At 41.4% G+C, this 23,884-nt stretch overlaps 1 protein-coding gene across 7 annotated transcripts in view; it reads left to right on the forward strand.

Moving 5' to 3' along the window:
- DCAF6 (DDB1 and CUL4 associated factor 6) overlaps positions 1-23,884 on the forward strand; it is a 144,393-nt gene that overhangs the window by 85,988 nt on the left and 34,521 nt on the right. For all 7 annotated transcript variants that reach the window (XM_089659190.1, XM_089659188.1, XM_089659192.1 and 4 more), the window contains 2 exons: positions 7,255-7,366; positions 14,754-14,845. In XM_089659190.1, coding sequence (XP_089515316.1) covers positions 7,255-7,366; positions 14,754-14,845 — 204 coding nt within the window. The remainder of the gene's footprint in view (positions 1-7,254; positions 7,367-14,753; positions 14,846-23,884) is intronic.

Genomic DNA, 23,884 nt, shown 5'->3' on the forward strand with positions numbered 1-23,884 from the left:
AGAAACCTGTTAGGTTGTACGGAAGTTAAACAATTCTGTTATTTTTAAAGACCAACTCCAAACAAAACACTTGTTTCCATTCTAAACAGGGGGAGAAGGGCTGTTTCACTCTTTGTTGGAAGGTTTCCCCTGGTTTCTGTACGGATGACACCATATCACACCTGCAGATAGAGTGCAACCGGCATGCTCTAACGAAGAGAAATCTATCTAGAGGAGACACAAGTGGGAACATCTTGTACTATGGTTTGTTGGAACCACATATCTTGTATCATTGTTCCTGCTGTCTGAGATAGTGTGGTTAATCCACAGGATTGCTTTTGTTTGGAACTAGTGATACTTGGATATGTCAGTGGATGTCTCAGAAACTGGAATAAACTTGTATTTTCAAACCCCGGGATGAGTCCTGAAACATACTGTGAAATGTGGTCATCAATAGTTAGAATTTTTTTTTTCTTGCAGTTCTGTCTCCTATGGGGCAAAGTAAATGTACTTTCTCCCATGTTTTGCACTTCTTTCTAACCTGACCTGCCCCCCTTCTCTCCTGTCATGGCTGATAAGATAACAGCTTTGAAGGTGTTTTATTCATCATTGTAGCTTGTCTTGACTGTGAGCACTGTCCTGGAACAATCAAGAGGAATACGGAGGCCGACTTATTCCCCCCCTCCTCTTGCCATTTGCTTGTCTCAGGAAAGTGCTCACAGCCAAGACAAGCTGCTGCTATGAATTGGCCGTCTCCTTTTGAAGTTGTTGTCAGGTTTGGCCATGGAAGGTGGGCTGGTCAGTACTCATAACTACCCCTCTACAATTCTTTTTCAAAATATGTTTAAGAATAACACCTACTTTGGGGGTTAATAATTAAACATTCACTTTTTTTTTTTTTTGTATGCTTGTGATGATTATGCTTACTTGTGCCTACACATTATTGTACCCATATCCCAATCTGTGTCTGCAAATGTACAGTATGTAGCCTTTTCTGTCAGTAAATGTTACCTGCTGATTTATTATCTGCTCTGCCTGCCAAGTTCTAGCATTATCCGTGTGGTTGAAGATGTGACATTTTCCCCATGTTATTGACAGAGATTTGTGTGCATGTGATAGTAGTTTTTTCCTTCTGGCATGGAACTGACACTGAATGCAGTATATTTTTCTGACAGCATGTCTACAGCTGAACTCGTTAGTCTCACTTTTGCTTTTTCGTCAGGCAGTAATGATAATTATATAAAGTATCTAGGTTTATGTACATATTATGCATTTTGAGGCAGAATGTCTTATTTGCTGTATTTTGATTGCACCTGGCTACTTTGTGAATGATATGTTATTCCTTTCAGTAGAAAATCCATGATGTGTGCGCATGTAGAATCTATCTGAACTCAAAAATTTGCTATGTTATAGGAAACATTTAGAAATGCTAACTGTGTCTACATGATACACTAAAAAGTCTACCTTTTGGATGGAATTCCTTAAAGTGGTTGCATGCTGTGCTGTGCTGTGCACACAGAGATGGCTCGGCAGCGAGCACGCCCAACTGCTCTCATAGCAAGCGGTTTGTTATCAGGCACTCTGCAGTTCAATTCCTCTTTGACCTGTACGAAAAGAAAATAGGGGCTACCATTGATGCCTTCCTAATATAATAGTTGACTGGGAGTCAGAGAAAAATCAGAACTCCTGATGTGCATGCATATTCCAGGAAAGTGTTATAGCCATAGGACCATCTTTATAGTTCAGGTAATTATCATTTTAAGAAGGCAAGGTCAGCATTGGCAGTCTCCATGTTATCTCAGTAAACGTTAGCTTTTTTTTTTTTTTTTTTTTCTTCAAACTATCAGCATTTAAGACTGCAACAATAGGACCAAATTAATAAATATATGAAAGATATGAAACGACTCCAATAAAATACACTGGACATCCGTTCCATTAAAGTTTAACGTTCAATTATATTTTGCATTGATGCAGTGAAGGTGTTCAGAATTTTATGATTTTTTTTATTTTTAAAAGCCATCATTAAGTGTACTATGATGCCATAACATGAAGCAGAAGATCTAATTCTTGGTTCTGCTGAATTTAATAGCTTCTTGAGAGCAGTTATGAGCACATTTAAACAGTCTATTTGGAAAAACTTGTTTTCATTACACTGCAAACAACAATTTCCCATGTAGAATAACTCCTATGTATTGGTGTTTTTGACAGTATTAAAAAAAACATTGTACACCTAACTCCTTTTAAATAGCTGAATATTGCTGCTTTATGATGGAACAGTTCCTGATATAGCAAATACATATGCCATGTCACTGTGTTGAAATTGAAGGGGGTGTCACTGGGGTTGGAGTACCTTTACTGCGGATACTCTGTCCTCAATGCATGATAAGCTCCTTATTAACAAGGATAGCTCATCTCCATTCAATCGCTAGCTGGGAGATTCCCTGGCCAATAGCTGAATGTAAACAAAGTGGCAGGGATGCTGGCAGCAACATTCTCCAAATCTGGCATTTGCCATATTTGTACAACATTGCCAGCACCCAGCCCATTTGTCAGCCCAATAATAAACCAGCAAATGAATGGGGTCAGGTATGCGTTATTGGTTGCTAGGAAGCTGGTGCCCCTGACATTTTAGCAACCATGAGCCCTGTGTAGTAAGTTGTCACTATGACAGCTTCTCAAAGCCCAATTGAGCACTGGAGTCTCTCTATTCCAATTCAGTTAGTCTTAATTACGGCAAGTTTGCTTGTCTGCAAACTGATGTTATTTCTATATGAATTGTTACAGCAATAGCAACAGATTCTAAAAGTGGCGTTAGTAGAAACTCTCTGAATGTAGCACATGTGTCGGTACTGGTATTTAAAACTGGCACACAGCTTTCATGAATTTAGCTCAGGCCATGTTAAAAGGGCCATACTGACAGAGAAGTGTTGAAATTACTTTGTGTTATAGATGTTAGTGGATTTTCACTTTGGATCATAGTTTTCAGAGGTTAAAGAGAAAACTATTGTCTGATGTTTCAGGTTTTGTTAGAGGAGACCTAAGTGTTGTTTGATGTTCTATATTATGTTTGCAAATACAGCGGGTAAAATAAGTATTGAACATGTCACCATTTTTCTTGGTAAATATATTTCTAAAGGTGCTATTGATATTAAATTTTGACCACGTGACAGTAACAACCCATGCAAGCCATACATACAGAGAAACCAAAACAAATACGTTCAGAAAAAGTTGCGTGTAATAAAATGGAAAGACACAGGGAAAAAGTATTGAACAACATGAAAAAAGGGAGGTGCAAAAAGGCATGAAAAACCAAGATACCAGCTGAAATCTATCAGTAATTAGAAAGCAATCCTGCCCCTTGTCAGTGCAAAGTAATATTAGCTGGTTCAGTCTCAACTGATGGCCAATAAAAAGGTCTCATTACAAAAGTGTCACACAAGAAACTTCTCATGATGGGTAAAAGAAAAGAGCTCTCAAGACCTTTGTAACCTTATTGTTGCAAAACATACTGATGGCATTGGTTACAGAAGGATTTCTAAACTTCTGATTGTTCCAGTGAGCACTCTTGGGGCCATAATCCGGAAGTGGAAAGAACATAATTTCACCCTAAACCGGCCATGACCCAGGTGCTCCTCGCAAGATTTCTGACTGGGAAGTTTAAAAGAATTATCAGAAGGGTTGTCCAAGAGCCAAGGACCACTTGTGGAGAGCTTCAGAAAGACTTGGAATTAGCAGGTACAATAGTTTCAATTAAAACAACAGGTAATGCACTCAACTGCCATGGCCTGTATGCACGCTCACCACGCAAGACTCCATTGCTGAAGAAAAAGCATGTTGAAGCTCATTTAAAGTTTGCTGCACAGCATTTAGACAAGCCTGTGAAATACTGGGGGAATATAGTCTGGTCAAATGAAGCCAAAATTGAACTCTTTGGATGCCATAATATACATGCAATGTTTGGAGGTCAAATGGCACTGCACATCACCCCAAAAACACCATACCAACAGTGACATTTGGAGGGGGGGGAACATCATGGTGTAGGGCTGTTTTTCAGCATACAGTACTGGCAAACTTATTATCATTGAAGGAAGAATGAACACAAATCCAAGGAAACTGTCAATTGGTTTTAAAGAAAAAGAAAATAAAGTTGCTAGAATGGCCCAGCCAATCACTTTGCTTGAATCCAGCAGAAAATCTATGGAAAGAACTAAAGAGTTCATAGAAGAGGCCCACGGAACCTTCAAGATTTGAAGACTGTGTGGAAGAAAGTGCCAAAACCACAGCTGAGCAATGCATGCAACTGGCTTCTCCATACAGGAGGCGTACAGAGTATTGAATACATTTTAGTTCATGTGTTCAAATACTTTTTCCCTGCGTGATCTTTGTGTTTTGTCGCGCTTTTTCTCATTTGCATTTTTTAGCGAGGTTTTTTTGGTTAAAAAAAATGTCAGTTTGCCGCGATTTACCGTGTTTTGCCGCGTTTTCAGTGTTAGAACGTTTTTACAGCTAAAACATTCCTTTTTTTCCAGCAAAAGAAACGTCTACCCCGTCTGGCCGTTTATTGACGTGGGCTGGACGGGAAGAGGTTAATTCTTTAAAATGTTTGCTGCAACGTAGGACAAAAATAAACGCCAACAAGATGACAAACATATGAAATATTAAAAAGGCATACAAAGTCAAGTCAGCACCCAAACAAAAATATGTTAATTTTTAGGGCCAGAGAAGGATCTGGGCAAGACTTTTCCTGAAAAAAGTATACAATTGACATGCTTATGATGGGAGGGGAGAGGATTGTCTGGTACAGATCAGTTCCCATAAACCCTAATTGACTTCTAATATACTGTACAACCCTGGCCAAAAGTTTTGAAAATGGCACAAAAATGTAATTTTCAAAAAGTCTGCTGCTTCAGTGTGTTTATATCTTTTGTAAATGTTACTATGGTATACTGAAGTATAATTGCAAGCATTTCATAAGTGTCAAAGGCTTTTATTGACAATTATATTAAGTTTATGCAAAGGCTCCATGCACACTGGGTGTTTTAATAACGCTGGTAGTGTTAAACTCTTAGAGTCCTCTGTGATTACGAATTTATAAGCTGTCAAAAGTCACAGCTCACTATGGACAGTGATTGGTCATGTTTACAGATTTCACCAAAAAAATTCAGTTTCAGGTCAGCCCTAAGTTACAAGAACACCCATGAGGTGGCAAGTTCCACAGAATAATTGGAATAAAAAGTATAATCAATCCAGGTGAACCAGGTCCTGTCTGAGCTTGGTCAGAAGAGGTGAGAAGTTTGCTGTAAAGATTTCTTGAACAGAGAAAGTCATGAATGTTTCCAAATACGGGATATGATGTTGAGACAATTCTAAATGTAAAAGGAGGCTTCAGTTCACTTACAGTATATTGTGGAAGATTGAGGTTTAAGGCCTTCGACTTATGGAAGTTTTTTTTGAAGTTTGACAGCCCACTATACTTCCTGAATTTCCTGAATTTCTCAGTGAGGTTTTCGAAGGGAGGTAAGAGGCTGGGTAACAAAAAATAACAGACCATCTGCGTGTTCTTAGACTGTGTTCTCTCTGGGTACTATCATACAACATATTTTGATTGGCTCTAATGGGGCCTAGGAGGAGTTCAGTGTGAAGACAAAAATGAAAGGAGAGGGCACCCTTGTCTAGTGCCTTTACTCCACATGAATTCTTCTGATAATCCTTAACTTTTTTTGTTTACAAACGGTTTTATTTTGCAAAAGTAAACTGTAAAACAAAGGTACATTTTCAAATGATTCTCACAGCAAAAACAAAGCACTTTTGAAAGCTACAATGCAGAAAAGTATATTAACATAAAAAAGAGAGGAAATAGAAAAGAATAGATTGCAAGTACATGAAATATGTAGACAATAAAGTAGGCTGAATGATACACCTGTCAACAGTATATGCCAGTCAACCTTCACTTGGAATGTTGTTAATCATGCAATAAATGTCTACAATCCCTCCATGATTCCCATTTTTTATCGATAATCCTTAACTTTGACCCTGGTTGAGGAAAATGCTCATCAAATCACCTTCTCAAGTGGGTTCCAAAGCCCAGATGCTAAAGCGTCTGCTCTACCCAATCAAATGCTTTTTTGGTATCCGTAGATAATAGCAGTTTAGAGTGTGAGTGGCTTATGCTAAATGAATCACATTTGAAGCTCTGGTGGTGTTATCCTTGGCTTCTCAATCGGGCACAAAGCCCACCTGAGTGGGGTGAATAAGCCAATGGATATACGGATTCATCTTAATGGCCAGGATCTTAGTGAAAAGTTTTAAGTCTAATTTGAGTAATGAAATAGGATGGAAATTTGCGCATTGGTCGTTATCTTTGTCTTTTTTGGGGGATAACCGATATAGTTGCTTGTAATGTATTCTGAGGAAGGTGGCTTGATTAAAAAGTGTGCAAAGGTTGTATAGTAAAACAAGAAAAAATAATCTGAACCAAGAGCTTTGTGGGTTTTCAATTCTTTCAAAACCAGAGATGGCACCTCTGAAGTTAGAGGGTCAGCTAAGAGCCTGGCGCTCTGACTGGGACGTTTGGGGCAGCCCAGAGTCAGCCAAATACTGGCAAATTTCAGACATCCTGTCCCGAGGCAGGAAGGTCACAGAACGTAATGAGTTATATAGCTCCCTATAGAATTCCAACAAGTGGTTGGTGATCGCTTGGGAGGGATATAGTGATTTCCTGTCTGTTGATAATGTTGACACTCCTAGATCTAGGGAAGGTACTGTAATAAGCGTGAGGGTATTGAAAATTAGTAATACGCTAAATCTGTCTAGTTCGGAAACGAGTCTCTTGGTGAAAGGCTACCTGAACTCTCTCCCTCTACAGGTCACTCAAAACACAGGATCTCTTTTCTGGATTTGTATAGACCCTTGACATTCCAGGGCATAAATTTGGAAGTCAATTTAGGACTGAGCTTTTGTACTTGAGAAGTGGGGAAAAGACATAAAGAGAAATAAGGGGCCTGAGGAGTACCAGGAAAATTTTAAAGAAATATTAAATGGACTCCTTCTGGGAGGACAGAGGAAGAGGAGAAAAAAAAAAAAATCAAACTTTCAAAATGAACAATGTTCCTATACAATCCACCCCTTAAAACCTGAGAGGGGGGGTCTGGAATTTGTTTTCAACATTTGTGGTAGCATGAAATGGACTATGAAGATATTTGAAGCTTTAATTATGAAAAATTGGGTGGGTGCCTGTTTGTAGTTTAATCAAAGACTGCTTCTTCTATCTTGCAGAGCGTGGTAAACGAAGACCAGAAAGTGAGACAAGTGAACCAGTGCTACAGTTGCATTATAGTACAGAAGGAACTACCACAAGTACTATAAGACTGGATTTCACAGATGAATGGTAAGTGGGTTCCACACATACTGTTAGGCTAAATTAGTTGAGCTCATGCACTAGAAAATCTGAGTTATACAGTCTGCTGATTGTTTAACTGTGGTATTGACATTGCAGAGTATAACCAGAGGCTGATGTGAGCAGATCTGTGTAAAGTGCTGTAGGTTACAGTGAGGAAAATTATTTGATCCCCTGCAGGTTTTGTAAGTTTGCCACATACAAAGAAATGAAGGGTCTATAATTTTATTAATAGGAATATTTTAAATGATAGAGACAGAATATCAACCAAAAATCCAGAAAGAAACCTATGATACAAATGTTAGAAATTGAGCTCTAGTTCAGTGAGTAAAATAAGTATTTGATCCGCAAGCAAAACACGACTTGGTACTTGGTGGAGAAACCCTTGTTGGCAAGCGCAGAGGTAAGACATTTCTTGTAGTTGGTTACCAGGTTTTCACAAATTTGAGGAGGGATTTTGGTCCACTCTTCTTTACAGATACTCTCTAAATCCCTAAGGTTTCTTGGCTGTTGCTTGGCAACTCGAAATTTCATCTCCCTCCATAACTTTTCTATAGGATTAAGGTCTGGAGACTGGCTAGGCCACTCCATGACCTTAATGTGTTTCTTCTTGAGCCACTCCTTTTGTTGCCTTGGCAGTATATTTTGAGTCATTGTCATGCTGGAAGACCCATCCACAACCTATCTTCAGTGTTCTGGCTGAGGGAAGAAGGTTCTCATCCAAGATTTTACAATACATGGCCCCGTACATTGATCCCCCAATGTGGCAAAGTTGGTCTGTACCTTTTTAGCAGAGAAGCAGACCCAAAGCATAATGTTTGCACCTCCGTGCTTGACTGTACGGATGGTGTTCTCATAGTCAGAATTTTTCTTCCTCCAAACACAACCAGTTGAGTTAATGCTCCCGGAGACCTAAGGAAGTCACGTGAACCGTGACGTAACGCGTAGGACAGTAGCGTGGTGAGGTCATATCCGGTACGGACGGCAGCCGCCTTCTTGGTACTCCCAAAACCCCTATACCTTTCCTGCAGTTTTTTCCTGCAATAATTTTGCCTTTTTTGGTCTGCGGACCTATTTTAAATGTGAGTAGGGATTCTTAGATGTTGTTTAAAATAAAGTTTGTGACTTATTACACTATGGGAGTCGTCTTGCTTGCATCTTCCATGTGAGACACTGTGGATGACAGAGGTCTGAGGCCATTGCTGGAGCATGCTTATGAGTGTTTGTTGGCGCCATTGGAGATGACCTTTTGCTCTCTGATTGTATTGAGGATCTATTTCTTGGAAATCAACGTTTGAGGCTTTCTTTGCTTTGTGGTTCCTTGTGGGTCGAATTTTGAAGGTGAGCGCGCAGGCTAGCCGGTGGAGGATTTGTTCATATATGTTTGCAGCACTGGATCTGTCACGACATGCTCTGAAAATTCACTGCGTTTTTTTCAGATTTTTTTTTTTTTTTTTTGGGACTGTCTTCTTCATTTTTAGATTTATACATATATATTTCTTGGGACTGAGTCACTTTTTGATGTTTTTGGATTGAGTCACATCAATTATTTTTGATTGATCATTTTGGGACTGAGTCGCCTTTTGTATACATCAGCCATTGATTTATCCACTTGTGTCACTAGCACTTCTCAGCCGGTTTTCTGCAGCTGGTATTGTCACTTATTATTATTTTTGATTGATCATTGTGGGATTGAGTCACTCTTTGTATATATTAGCCATTGTTTTATTCACCTGTGTCACTAGCACTTCATAGTCGATACCCTGCGGCTGGTATCCTCACTTGGCATTTTTTGCACCACCTTACACATCTGTTATGTTCACCTGGATGAGGGATATATTTATATCTAGCTTATGTCATCCATTTTTTCACAGATCAGTCACTTAGTAGCACAGACCCCTGTCACCGTTGATTTTTGTCGCTATTTAGGTGTCTGCAGCCACTTTGTTTTTTGGGGTCACTTGGGGTAGGAAGGTAGCACAGGAGGATCATCTCTATACTATAGCAAAGCAATAACCCTACCCCTCTCCGTGAGTCCTCAATGTTTTGCTAGTGTTCTAAAGTGATGGAATTTTTCTCCTTTAAAGAAATCACTCTGGGCTTAACCACTTTCTACTTGTTATCATTTTATCTTCAAATTCTTCAATCAACTCCTCACTGCCTTCCAATGGCTTATATAGAAGCAGGAAATACCTGGAAGTCACTGAATCCTGCATGGGCGCTCACCTTTGCATTTAGTGTAATGAGTGTAGTCAGCCACAGAGAGCTTTATGGGTCCAAGGCCCAGGTCTATCCCTAGGAAATTCAGTTCATAAACTCCCGTTTGGGGTATGCCTTTACTGACAGGCAAAGTTTGGACCTTATATACAGTCCAATGTTGTAGACAGGCAGAAGAGGGTCACATTTTACATTTCTGACTAATACTGTTAAAGACCAGGGTGATATTTGAATGGTAATTACTACAGTACAAACCTGGCCTTAAAGGAACGACTGTAAGGAGCTTGGTCTCAGGTGGATAACCAAGTGTGACATCACCCCAAAGGTTAAACAGTTTACCGCCACTTCCACTTAAAGTCCTTATAGGTTACTCTGGTACTTCCTCCCTCCCTTTTGCCACAAGGATTCCCTACAGGACGATCGATACCCTTGTTGCAGTGTTCTCCATCTAGATACACTTATGGTACCCAACAGAGGACTACCCTCACACCTAGCTATGGCAGAGACCAGGCAAAAGGCAGCCATTACAAAACCACAAATGAACATCTGCTCTGCCAAAAGCATAACACTCAGTCCGGCTCCAATACCATTCTAGATTCATTTCAGACACTCCTCAAGCAGCCTATTTAACATAAAACACATTTTTTGCATCCGTGTTACAATTCCATGACAAACGTAATACAGCCATCTTTGCCCAGGGCTCAAAAACTCCACACCTCTTCTCCTACTCCTGTTTCATTACCAGAGTCGGATCCCGATATGCCATATTTAGACAAGACCGATAAAAGTGGATCACTTAGGCAGTATTGGAGGAAGCTGCAGAAGATTTTGCTCCCCCAATTTACCACTATATTAAAGCAGTAGCCTCACGCAGCATGCTTGTTAACATGGAACACCTCACTGCTTCCATGTAGATAAAGTTGACAACCAGGTGAGGATGAATAAAATTTCTCTTTATTTTGTCCAAGGAGTATACATTTCAAGCAGAGCCAACACTAACGCATTTCAGCATATCCAGGCCTTACTCATTAACTATTTTTTTTTTTTTTTTTATCCTCACCTGGTTGCTGATTTTATCTACATGTACGACCGTTTGTGTTGCAGGATGGAGAAAGCAGCAGGAACAGTGAGTGGAAACACAGAGCACTTGCTGGTCCTGATAGTATGATTGGGTTGCAGTGCCATTATCTTACATTTTTGCTTGAAAAACTCACTGCTACCACTTGGAAAAGCCTTGGCATTGTGCAGCTTGATTCTTCCCTGTCTCACCTTGCCCCTTTGGGTGCAAAGAGACCTGCAAAACTTTCAAAATATTCCCTGTTCAAGAACTGATAGAATATGTAATCTATGATGATTGGTCAATCCCAGTGGTTGATCCTGCCGCATCAGTCTTTAAACATGTTACATCAAACATCATTCTGTAGAAAGCTTATTTGAAGATGCACTCGACTAATTTATCAAATATGTCACAGGAGGGAAGGTTATGCTCCCACACCCGATGATCTCATAACCTCCTTCCTCTGGAGTCTTTACCTCAAAATCAGAGCACCTAACTGCTGCAACCAGGCTTCAACTCCAATACTATGTTCAGCCCTTTTTTGTCCCAGATCATACCTGTGGTTTTAAAGGAGTATAAAGTTAAAAAAAAATCTACTCTCCAGCCTTCTCTTCACCTGGAATACTTGGGTTTGGTCGTGGATATATCCCAAGCAAAAGGTTGTTTTCTCTAGAAGAATATTTTTTTTTCTCTCAGAGCCCACCCTCAGATATTGAGCTCAAAGCAACATCCCACAATGAGATTCTCCATTCGAGTTCTAGGCCTCATGGTAGCCTCCTTCGAGGATGTACTATTTGCATAATTTCATTCACTTCTTAGCCCCTTTGCGCTCACTGTACACATATGTGGCCTCAATGAAGTGGGTCTTCTTCCATGAGGTGGCATATATGCATTCATGTCTTGGTGCTGGGAGCACGCTGCACAGTGCACTCCCAGCACAGGGACCAGGTTCCCCGGGCACCTGATTATTCTGATTGACTATCACAGTAATCAATCACTGGAAAACCTACTGTGTATGCGGAGAGAAGGATACATTGTATCTTTCTTCTCGCTATAGGAGTATATTGTAAATAAACAAAAGTGAGTAAAAAATAAAGGAAAAATAGCTAGATGAAGGTTTGGTCTAGGTTAGTGCAAGGGCTAGAGTTAAGTAGGGTACACACTATAGGAAAAGTGGATGAGCGACCTTCCGGTTTTCCTCGATTGTTCACAGCATGTCATACCCAAGAATGGTACTAATTGTACGATAATTCTCGAACGACAAAGGCTTTTTTTTTTTTTTGTCTTTGTTTCGTGTAGAAACTTATTGTAAGTAGATTATATTGTTTGTTTCCAATCGTACGCAGTCTTTCGTATCCGATTTTTCTCCAATTGTGTACACTCCATCAGAAAAAATTGTTCCTCGTACGGAAATGTTCGCCCAATTTTCTTATAGTGTGTACCCTGAATTAGGGTCAATAACCGGGTCAAAAGTCAGGGTCAGTATGTTTGTAAATAAGACTTTTTTTTTTTTCAATTTTTTTTTAACCACTTCCCGTCCGGCCCATGTAATTAAACGGCCGGACGGTGGCAGTGCAGGGTCGGGTGGCCGTTTATAAATTGCCTCCCCGCACCATGCTTGTGCGCGCTCCCTGGGAGCGCGCAGCACCGCAATCTGGTGCCCGCAGTGTCCTCCAGACACAGTGGAACACTGATCGTTGGACGGGACCTCTGTGCGAGGTCCCGATCATGTGATCACTAATTGGCCAATCAGTGATCACATGCAGAGTAGCAAGCAAGATGTCACTTCTGACATCATTGCTTACTAAATGTGAAATCTGTGAATGATCACCGAGGTCACATGGTACAAGGCTATTCACAACAGCCTTGTACCATGTGACAAGCTGTGACCAATCACAGCTCACAGAGTAGTTCTCATTGGCTGCAAGAATGCAGCCAGAGAGGAGGAGAAATTATTGCTTTTACAGCCTTTATGGGTGTAAAAGCAATCTGTGTGTAAAAAAAAAAAAAAAAAAAATCTTCATCACCCCCCACAAGTAGTACAGTGTCACCATGGTGACACTGTACTGCTAGGGTGACAGTATGTAGAAAAAAATAAATATTAAAAAAAAATGTAAAACAAAAATGTTTAAAAATTATAATTTTTGGTTATAAACTAATTTGGGTTTTTTTTTTACTAAAAAGATAACGGAATACATTTTGGCCAAGATTTATGATAAAATACTATTTATTTGCAAACTTTTATAAGAAAAACCCTTTTTTTTTTTTCAAACTTTTTGGACTTTTTCATTTACATAGCAAAAGAAATAAAAATCCCAGCGGTGCATAAATACCACCAAAATAAAGCTTTATCTGTCTCAAAAAAATGCTAAAAAATTCATATGGGTACAGTGTTGCATGAGCGCGCAATTGTCATTCAAAGTGTGATAGTGCTGAAAGCTGAAAATTGGCCTGGACAGGAAGGGGGTAAAAGTGTCCGGACTGGAAGTAGTGTTTAATTCGTATTAGTGTGTTTTTTAGGTAGGATGTAAAAAAAAGTGTACCATTGCTTCTGGGCCATAATACAGGTAAGAACAACAAATAACATACACTTGTTATTGTTGCGAGTAGGAGAATATATTTTTGGGTTGTTCTTTGATGGTAGGTAACGGTAACTTGTAATGCTGCTGTATGCTGAGGTAAAGATCTCCCCACCAGTTGCAGTGAAGGGAGCACGCGCCTATGCAACATTCAGCAGTGTAGAAGCATCATCAGAGAAAGGAAAAAGCACCGCTTCCCATCCCAGTGCATGAATATGTGGATGCATGTTGCCTCAGCCAGTGCCGCTACTGCTAGGCCCCCCGACATGTTTCGTCCCACACATTGGGGCTTGGTCAGAGGTTCTCTGTGACCAAGTGTTAGAATATGTTTTACCGTCCATCACTGAACAGAGGAGGTTTTCTTTCTCCCATCTCACAGACCTTATTCCAAGCATTGTTTTAACCCACTTTGTCCCCATGTGTGATTAGAAATTGTAAAACAGTCAGGAAGTTAAGGACTTCTGTTTTTTGGGAAAATGTGATCATGGCAATTTTATGAAGGTTTTGTTGTCGTTTTAATGATTACCATTATAAGATACTAAGGTCAATGATATGCTTAAAATTTATCCTACCTAAATTACTAACAGTATTATATACATTTGTCAGTTTGCAGTACGAATGTTAAAATTCCTACACTCAGCGAGAGTGGTGGGATAGCAAGGAAAAGATTATAGTCTGCTGCAGAAGCTGTCATTTTTTTGGTGAATTACTTTGCCCTGCATAGGCAACCTACAGGTTCACTTTAGCAGCCAAGAATTATTTACAGTGTTTTCCCTATCCAATTGTTGCTTCTGTGACTTAATGTGGTTGTAAACCTTTACACATACCCAGTGAAGTGACTGGCCTCAGGTGATACACAGAGATGAAACAAATCTTCCTGCATTAGTTGTACCGCTTTACCAGCAGTCTTCTGGTAAAGCGGTACAACTAATGCAGGAAGATTTGTTTCATCTCTGTGTATCACCTGAGGCCAGTCACTTCACTGGGTATGTGTAAAGGTTTACAACCACATTAAGTCACAGAAGCAACAATTGGATAGGGAAAACACTGTAAATTCTCCATGAAAAGTGCAGAATTTATACAGCTTGTCTGAGCTTGCAGAAAGCAGGGAGCTGAAGTTACACTCTACAGAGCTTAGTCAGGAGAGCTGAGAGCTGATGGGAGGGAAGTGACACCCCCCCCCCCTTCACACAGCACAAAGGAACAGAGCTGAGACTGTCAATCACAGGCTGGTGTGTGCTGGAGCTCCCTTCTTTGTCACCTTTTTATCTCTTGGTGTCAGTAAAACTTGTCAGAAGTGACTCGTGCAGATAGAGGAACAAGGAAGTAAACAGAAATGAGACTTAGTGCTCTGGACTGAGACAAGTACACACTATAGAAGGATATGCTTTTGTTCATATTTTTGTCAGGGGCTTACAACCACTTTAAACTTATTTAGATATACACGGGTCTTATTGAGTAAACTGTTTATGTATTTCAACTTGCACATGATTTTACTTTATACTTAAAACTACATTTGTTTTAGGAGCAACACTGCCTCAAGTTCAGTAGCTGTAAAAGTGGGATCTTCAGATGATGCTGCTACACCCGAACCTGCTTTGCCAAGTGAAATGGAAGGTAGTATATTTTATTGTAACTGGTTGTATAAACTGACTCTATACCCCATACAGTCATAGCCAAAATATTGGCACCCCTTCAATTCTGTCAGATAATGCACCCCTTCGTCCAGAAAATTGTTGCAATTACAAATGTTTAGGCATTCTCATGTTTATTTCTTTTGTTTGTATTGGTATGACACAAGAAAGTGGAGAGCCAAAAGCCAAATCTGACACATTGCATCCAAAACTCCAATAATGGACTGTTAAAAATTATTGGCACCTTCTCCAATTGTAAGAAATAATTGCATTCCAAGTTTGTGATGCTGTAATTTGTAATTAAACTCACCAGTATCAATTAACAGGTGCTGACAAACTAGAAATCATACTGGAAACCAGTCAAAATGGTGAAAAATTGACTTAACCTTTCTGTTGTATGTCTTTGTGAGCCACATGGATCATGGATAAGAGAAAGAGCAGCAATAAATTGTCTAAAGATTTGAGAACAAAAATTGTGGAAAAGCATGGACAATTCTCAAGGTTACAAGTCCAACTCCAGAGATCTTAATGTTTCTGTGTCCACTGCGTACAATTGTCAAGAAGTTTACAGCCCATGGCACTGTAGCTAATCTCCCTGGATGTGGACAAGAGAAAAAATGATCAAAGATTGCAACAAAGGAGTGTTTGGTGGATAAAGAACCTTCTTTGATTAACTTAACTTCCATACAAATTCAAGCTGATCTTTAGGCGCAGGGTACAACAGTGTCCGCTCGCACTATATTTCACCATCTGTATGAAAAGGGACGGTATGGCAGGAGACCCAGGAGGACCCCACTACTGACACAGAAATATAAAAAAGTCAGACTGGAACTTACCTGAGGAAGCCAAAATCCTTTTGGGAAAATGTGCTGTGGACAGACAAAACAAAATTACAGCTTTTTGGAAAGGCCATCATTCTGCTGTTTTCAGAAAAAGAAGTGAGGCCTTTAATTAGTTGCTGACTGCAGATAGCCGAATGACGGCTACACTGCAGCCAGCCAGTTCTGGGTGGGCGTCATATGACGTCCTCCCAGAACGGTCTCTCCTGCGCGCCCCCGGCGATATCCGTGATCGCTGTGTCCTACGGACACAGCTGATCACGTGATGTGGTACAAGGCCAATCACAGCGGCCATTTACCACGTGATCAGCCGTGTCAAATGACACGCTGATCACAGGAAAATGCAATTGCCGGTTCTCGGCTGCACTTTCCTTACGCTGTCACAGCGTGAGGAAAGTACTGCCGAGAACCGGCAGTTGTCAGAGCGGGGATCGTCACCGATCATCAGGGCACTGATGATCAGTGCCCTGATGATCGGTGCCCAGCAGTGCCATCCACCAGCTTCTCCCACCTGTGCCCAGCCGTGCCGCCCGCAAGTGCCCAGCAGTGCCACCCACCTGTGCCCAGCAGTGCCACCCACCTGTGCCCAGCAGTGCCACCCACCTGTGCCCAGCAGTGCCACCCACCTGTGCCCAGCAGTGTGACCTACCTGTGCCCAGCAGTGCCACCTACCTGTGCCCAGCAGTGCAGCCAGTCAGTGCCCAGCGGTTGTGCCGGTCAGTGCCCAGCAGTTGCGCTGGTCAATGCCTAGCAGTGACGCCAGTCAGTGCTGTCTATCAGTAGACATCATCAGTGCCGCCTATCCGTGCCACCTCAATAGTGCTGCCAATGAGTGCCGCCTATGAGTGACCATCAGTGCTGCCTCAACGCACATCAGTGAAGGAGAAAAATTACCTGTTTGCAACATTTTATAATAGAAACAAAGAAACTTTTTTTTTTTTTTCTTTCAATTTTTTTGTTTATAGCGCAAAAAGTAAAACACCCAGCAGCGATTAAATACCACCAAAAGAAAGCTCTATTTGTGAGGAAAAAAATGATAAAAAATTTCATATGGGTACAATCTTGCATGACCGCACAATTGTCAATCAAAGTGCAACAGCACTGAAAGCTGAAAATTGGCCTGGTAAAGAAGGGGGTATAAGTGCCTGGTAGGCAAGTGGTTAAAAAAAAGAATATAGTCCCTACAGTCAAATATGGTGGGGGTTCACTGATGTTTTGGGGTTGCTTTGCTGCTTCAGGCACTGGATATCTTGACCGTGTGCATGGCATTATGAAATCTGAAGACTACCAAAGAATTCTGGGGTGCAATGTAGGGCCCAGTGTGAGAAAGTTGGGTCTCCGTCAGAGGTCATGGGTCCTACAGCAGGACAATGACCCAAAAGACATGTCAAAAAGCACCCAGAAATGGTTTCAGACAAAGCGCTGGAGAGTACTGAACTAGCCAGCAATGAGTCCAGATCTCAATCCCATAGAGTTCCTGTGGAGAGATCTCAAAACGGCAGTTGGGGGAAAAAAAACCCTTCCAATCTGAGAGACCTGGAGCAGTTGGCAAAAGAAGCGAGGTCCAAAATTCCAGTAGAGATGTGTAAGAAACTTATTGATGGTTACAGGAAACCATTGATTTCAGTTATTTTTTCCAAGGGGTGTACTATTAAATATTAACCACTTGCCTACCGGGCACTTTTACCCCCTTTGTGCCCAGGCCAATTTTCAGCTTTCAGTGCTGTTGCACTATGAATGAAAATTACGCAGTCATGCAACATTGCTTTCTTTTGGTGGTATTTAATCGCCTTTGGGGTTTTATTTTTTGCACATTTTTTAAAAAAAATGTTTTTCTTTTCTATTACAAAATTTTGAAAACAGGTAATTTTTCTCTACTGATGTGTGTTGATGAGGCTGCACTGATAGGCAGTGATGCGGTGGCACTGATGAGGAGGCAGTAGTGGGTGGCACTGCTGGGCGGCATTGATGGGCACTAATGAGTGGCTCTGCAGGGCACTGCCCAGGATGATCAGTGCCGATCTCCTCTGTGACAGCTGTCGGTTATCAGCAGTACTTTCCTCATGCTGTGACAGCGTGAGGAAAGTGCTTCTGATAACTGGAAGCTGTATTTACTCCATGATCTGCTGCATCATTGGACACAGCTGATCACATGGTAAAAGGCCACTGTGATTGGCCTTTTACCTTATTACGTGATCAGCTGTGGCTTTAGGACACCGTGATCACAGAGATTGATGGGGGCGCATAAGAGGACATCATGTGAGGTCCTCCCAGGACTGGACAACCACGCTGTAGCCAGCATTTGGCTATAGCCCGGTTAGCAAGTGGTTAAATTGAGGGCTCCGATAATTTTTGTCCTCTCCATTTTTGGGATTTTGTGTGGAATGTCTCAGATTTGGCTTTTTGTTTCTCCATTTTTCTTGTGTCTTACCAATGCAAACAAAAGAAATAAACATCAGAATGCCTAAAGATTTGTATTTGCAAGTTTTCTGGGCGAAGTGGTGCATTATCTGACAGAAATGCAGGGGGGGGGGGGCAATATTTTTGGCCATGAGTGTATACATTTATCAGACGGCTTCAACTGACACTTGTGTAGTACAGTGCAATGTATCGTCTGGTGGACGTCTTGTAGCCTAAAATGGTTCATAAGGTAAAACATTAGGCTGCAGCCAAATAAATTACTGAATACTTTAAGCTGTGTGTTTGCAGATTATTCTAAAAGCTTTCTTTGACTGAAAGTGATATTTTTGAAGTGGAATTTAGAGAGCTGAGTTAGTGGCTGGCTCTTATAATTTGGTGAGATTTTTGTGCTAGAGTTCCCCAGTGTGCATACCTGCCACACCATTACAAAGGTGAGCCCACCCAATAGTTTTAATTTATTTTGTATAATTAGGAATACAACATGATGAGTGGAAACACCCAAAACATACACAAAGGAGTGGGAGCAAAACTATAAAATATGATAGGGCAAAATCACCACCATCATCCCCCAGAGATATAAGAACCAAGCAGTTCCTTCAGTTCATCAGGCTCAACCTGTTGCTGAAATTATGTTTGGGTAGATTGCAATTTTAATAGGTTGTTTACATTGTTATCCTCCATATATGGATCGTTAACTGGTTGCCAATCAGCCACAGTGTTTATACTGCGGCATGGTGGCACTGCTGCGCAGAATGACATTTTAAAACGTCATTCTGCAAAACAGGTAGGGGGAGCGCGACCGCCATACCTGGGCCGCTGATCGCAGCCGCGGGTGTCAATCACCGGGTCCTGGCCAGTCATTACCCGCCGGGTCTCGGCGATTTACCGGCAGCCACTGACAGGAAGCACAGCTGCAGTGTTTACACTGCAGCTCTGCTCTCTGTCAGTTCCGAGCACGCTGATCCTGAGAGAAGAGTTTATCTCTCAGAATCAGCATGTTCCTGTGAAGTACACACCCCCGCCCGCTAGTAAAACACTCCCCTCACACAGTTAACCCTTTCATTGCCTAAAAAAAAGTTACCCCCTTCCTCCCCAGTGCCATTATTACAGTGTCAGTGGTTTTCTTTTTTTTCTTTTCTTTTTTTTTGCACTGATCACTGTATTGGTGTCACTGGGGATGTCAGTGACCCCAAGTCAGTCCCCCTCAGTGTCAGAATGTCTGCCGCAGTCCCGCCATAAGTCGCTGATCACCGCCATAAGTCGCTGATTGCCACCATTATTAGTCTATAAAAAAAATTAAAAATCCAGTATCTATACCACCATTTGTAAACGCTATAACTTTCACGTAAACCAATTAATTTACACGTATTGTAATTTTTTTTTAGCAAAGAATACATTTTGGCCGAAATTTTTGACAAAATTTGATTTTTTACTGGACATGTTTTATAGCAAAAAGTACAAAATATTTTTCTCAAAATTTGTTAGCCTTTTTTTTTTTTTATAGCGCAAAAAATAAAAACCGCACAGGCGATCAAAACCCACCGAAAGAAAGCTCAATTTGCGGGAAAAAAGGACGTAAATTTAATTTGGGTGCAGTATTGCATGACCGCGCAATTGTCAGTTAAAGTAACGCAGCGCCGTAACACAAACCGATTCCTGACCGCCCTATAGCAGAAATACTGCTACAGGGCGGCACGGGTGCACAATATCACATTATTTATGTATGTATATGTGTGTATGTATGTGTATGTATGTGTGTGTGTATATATATATGTGTATGTGTGTGTGTGTATATATATATATATGTGTGTGTGTGTATATATATATATATGTGTATGTGTGTGTATATATATATATGTGTGTGTGTGTGTGTGTGTGTGTGTGTGTATATATATATGTGTGTGTATATGTGTGTGTGTATATGTATGTGTGTGTATATATATATATATATATATATATATATATATGTGTGTGTGTGTGTATATATATATATATATATATATATATATATATATACATACACACATACACACACACACACACACACACACACAGGTGAGTCGCGCTTCCGTGGTTTTCACTCCCCTCCCAGATAGCGTCAGATTGCCCGTCAGTACACCAGTCATCACATTTAACCCCTTGATTGCCAGATACACGCTCATACACAATAAACCTCCATTGCTAGTATAGTGTCTGAACGGATCAATATCTTTGATCAGATATGCACTATACCAACGTTCACATTAATATAGTGTCCCCAAAAACGCAGCGTTAGTGGGATCAGCCCCGGCACCTACCAGCACCTGCGTTTAGCCCCTTTGCTTACCCCCCCCCTTCTCCCCCAGCAAGTGCAGTGTCAGTAGGTCACTGTCACTTGATATATTACACACAACACCGGCCTGATCTCTGTTCGCACTTGTCATTAAATTTTGATGACTCTCATATGCAGCAGAGTGCCAGTACTAGTGCCATGCTACCTTTTGGTGAACTGGCAAGTACTAGTGGCCTAGTACATCCTGGTCTTTCACATATGTCTTAGATTGTAAGCTCCCAGGATCAGGCCCTCCTAACCTTCTTGTATTGAACTGTATTGTTCTGTATTGTCTCCCGTTACATTGTAGCGCTGAGCAAACTGTTGGCGCCATAAATCCTGTATAATAATAATAATAATACCAGCACTGCAGTATGACTTGGCGATATGGTGAGTCCCATAAGTGCAGTACAAGCTGGTGCGGTGGCGAGCACAAGTATTGTCCTGCAACCACAAAGAATTCGCACACAGGCCCGTAGAGCTCCTAGTATCCTTCGGATGTGCTTGCAAATCCCGATTGACAGCCCACAAATTCTGCAGCATCCGTACTTCCCCCATTCACTGCCCAACCCAGAATTCAGGTGGAAATGGCAAATTTAACTACTTTGATTTTTGGAGCGGTTTTTCATGGAATATCTGTATGCGTTGATTGTGGATCAAAGCAATTTATATGCACAACAATTTATTGCCGCCAACCCAAATTCAAACCTTGTCAGACCAGGCGCATGGAAACTCATTATGGTTTTCAAATTTACATTTTTTTTTGGGCCTAACCCTCAACATGGGCATTACTAAAAAAAATAAATTGCGGTTGTATTGGTCCACAGACCCGATTCATCATATGCCCGTGTTGTCTGCTGCCATGGCCAGGCATAGATATGAGAGTATAATGTGTTTCATGCATTTCAACGACAGTACACGCTGTCATCCTCGGGGTAACCCTGAATTTGAGCGGCGCCACAAAATTCAGCCCCTCCTGAATCACCTTAACCAAAAATTTGCAGATGTCTATACTCCCCAGCAAAACATCTGCGTTGATGAGTCCCTCATTCATTTTTCTTGCCGCCTTGCATTCAAACAATTTTTCGCCAGCAAGCGTGCCAGTAATGGGGTCAAGATGTAGAAGACCTGTGAGATGACAACAGGCTATACTTATAAGTTTTGGATTTATGAGGGAAAAGATAGTCACGAGGAGCCCCCCGGATGCCCAGACTACATGGGGAGCAGTGGAAAGATAGTTTGGGACTTGGTGTCATCCTTTTTCCATATGGGGTACCACTTATACATGGACAATTTTTATTCAAGCGTGCCACGATTTAGACATTTGTACAATCTTGGAACTGGCGCATGTGGCAAAGTGTGACCTAATGTGTGCCCACCACTAGAAGTGGGTGGATGCAGGGCAGTATATTCTAATGGTGGGCATACCACACACTTTTTTTCTGGCAGAGATTTCTTCTCTTTTTTTCATTCAGTCCACAGGCTGCATACAAAAAAAAAACATAGCATATACACCCAACAAGGACCAGCGACATACTGGTACATCACTGGACTTTGAATGTTTATACCAGGATGATGACTACAGCTGCAGGCATCATCCTGGTATCGTTTTTTTCAGCTGGCGATTGGCTTTCATGTAAAAACAATCCTAGGCTCCTGTATGTGGCATCCCCATACTCGGTAGAAGTAGCAGAATGTATTTTGTGGTGTAATTCCACATATACCCATGGCTTGTGCGAGAAATAAATCATTTAAATGACAACTTTGTGTAAAAAAAAAAAAAAATGTTTTTGTCATTTTCCAGAAACTTGTGGGATAAAAAATAAATCTTCCATGGACTCAATATGCCTCTCAGTGGATAGCTTAGGGTGTCTACTTTCCGAAAAGGGGTCATTTTGGGGTGTTTGTACTATCCTGGTATTTTTAGCACCCCAAGAAATGTGATGGGCAGTCAGAAAGTAAAAGCTGTGTAAATTCCATTATCTATACCATAGTTTGTAGACACTATAACTTTCATACAAAGCAATCAGTATACACTTATTGGGGTTTTTGTAACCAAAAACATGTAGCAGAATGACGAAATTTTAGTTTTTTTGGAAATTTTTTATGACTGAAATGAGAAAATATTGTTTTTTTCAATTTTGTTTTTCTTCAAAACTTTTTCTGTTTTATAGCGCCAAAAATAAAAAGCATACAGGTGATCAAATACCACCAAAAGAAAGCTCTATTTGTGTGGAAAAAAAGGACATAAATTTCATTTATGTACAGTATTGCATGACTGCGCAGTTGTCCGTTAAACTAGCGCAGCGCTGTATAGCAAAAAAAGGCGTAAATTGCAGTATCTATACCCAGGGCTTTCTTTCTGCCGGAACGCGGCGGTACTGCGTTCCGCCACCTTTTTCTTCTTGTCCCCGCTCACCGACTGCCTCTGCAGAGCTGACAAGCTATGCAGAGCAGCGAAAGTGACAGGTGCCGGACGCGGCTTGTTTATGTCATGCTTGCGCGTGCCCGGCACCTGTCACTGCCGCTGCTCACAGCCGGTGAGCGGGGACATGCACGCTTCACCCCCCCCCCCCTCTACCGCCAGCGTGTAAACATCGGGGGCGCGGACGATGGGCGAGGACACTATGCACGCTTCACCGCCCCCCCCCGCCGGCGTGTAAACATCGGGGGCGGCGCGGCGACATCAACGGCAGTGACAGCGTGGACGCAGGGGCCGTACAGCTTGGAGTAGGTAAGCTGCGCTCGGCTCCCTGTCACTGACTGCAGTATCATGTATTGCTCTAAATTTTTACTCTCTCCCCAGCCTGTGCCCACCTAAACTATCCCAACCACCTGTGCCCACCTAAACTATCTGAGCCCACCTAAACTATCCTCACCCACCTGAGCCCACCTAAACTATTTCAGAACGCAATTGCTCAGCGCTCAGCGGCGCCGATCGAGAGCGCCCCTCCTGTGCATGAGGAACAGGAAAGATAAATTCAGTGATGGACGGTATTTTTTGGAGGAAAAGGTGGCAACCCTAGGGGAGCCTGTAGGAGCAGGCACATCTACCAGACAGGGTACACATGCATGCTAGACTGATTTTATATCTATGCTGGACGTTTACAAACGGCCTGCCATGATTTTATATCTATGCATGTGTTCCTGGTGTCAGTACGGTACTGATTTTATATCTATGCGTGTGTTTCTGGTGTCAGTACGGTACTGATTTTATATCTATGCAAGTGTTTCTGGTGTCAGTACGGTACTGATTTTATATCTATGCGTGTGTTTCTGGTGTCAGTACGGTACTGATTTTATATCTATGCATGTGTTTCTGGTGTCAGTACATTAGTCATTTTATATCTATGCATGTGTTTCTGGTGTCAGTACGGTACTGATTTTATATCTATGCGTGTGTTTCTGGTGTCAGTACGGTATTCATTTTATATCTATGCATGTGTTTCTG

This window comes from Staurois parvus, unplaced genomic scaffold (assembly GCF_062004578.1).
Source record: "Staurois parvus isolate SC_StPar_1 unplaced genomic scaffold, SC_StPar_1.0 ptg001134l, whole genome shotgun sequence".
In the NCBI taxonomy this organism is placed as follows: Eukaryota; Metazoa; Chordata; class Amphibia; order Anura; family Ranidae; genus Staurois; species Staurois parvus.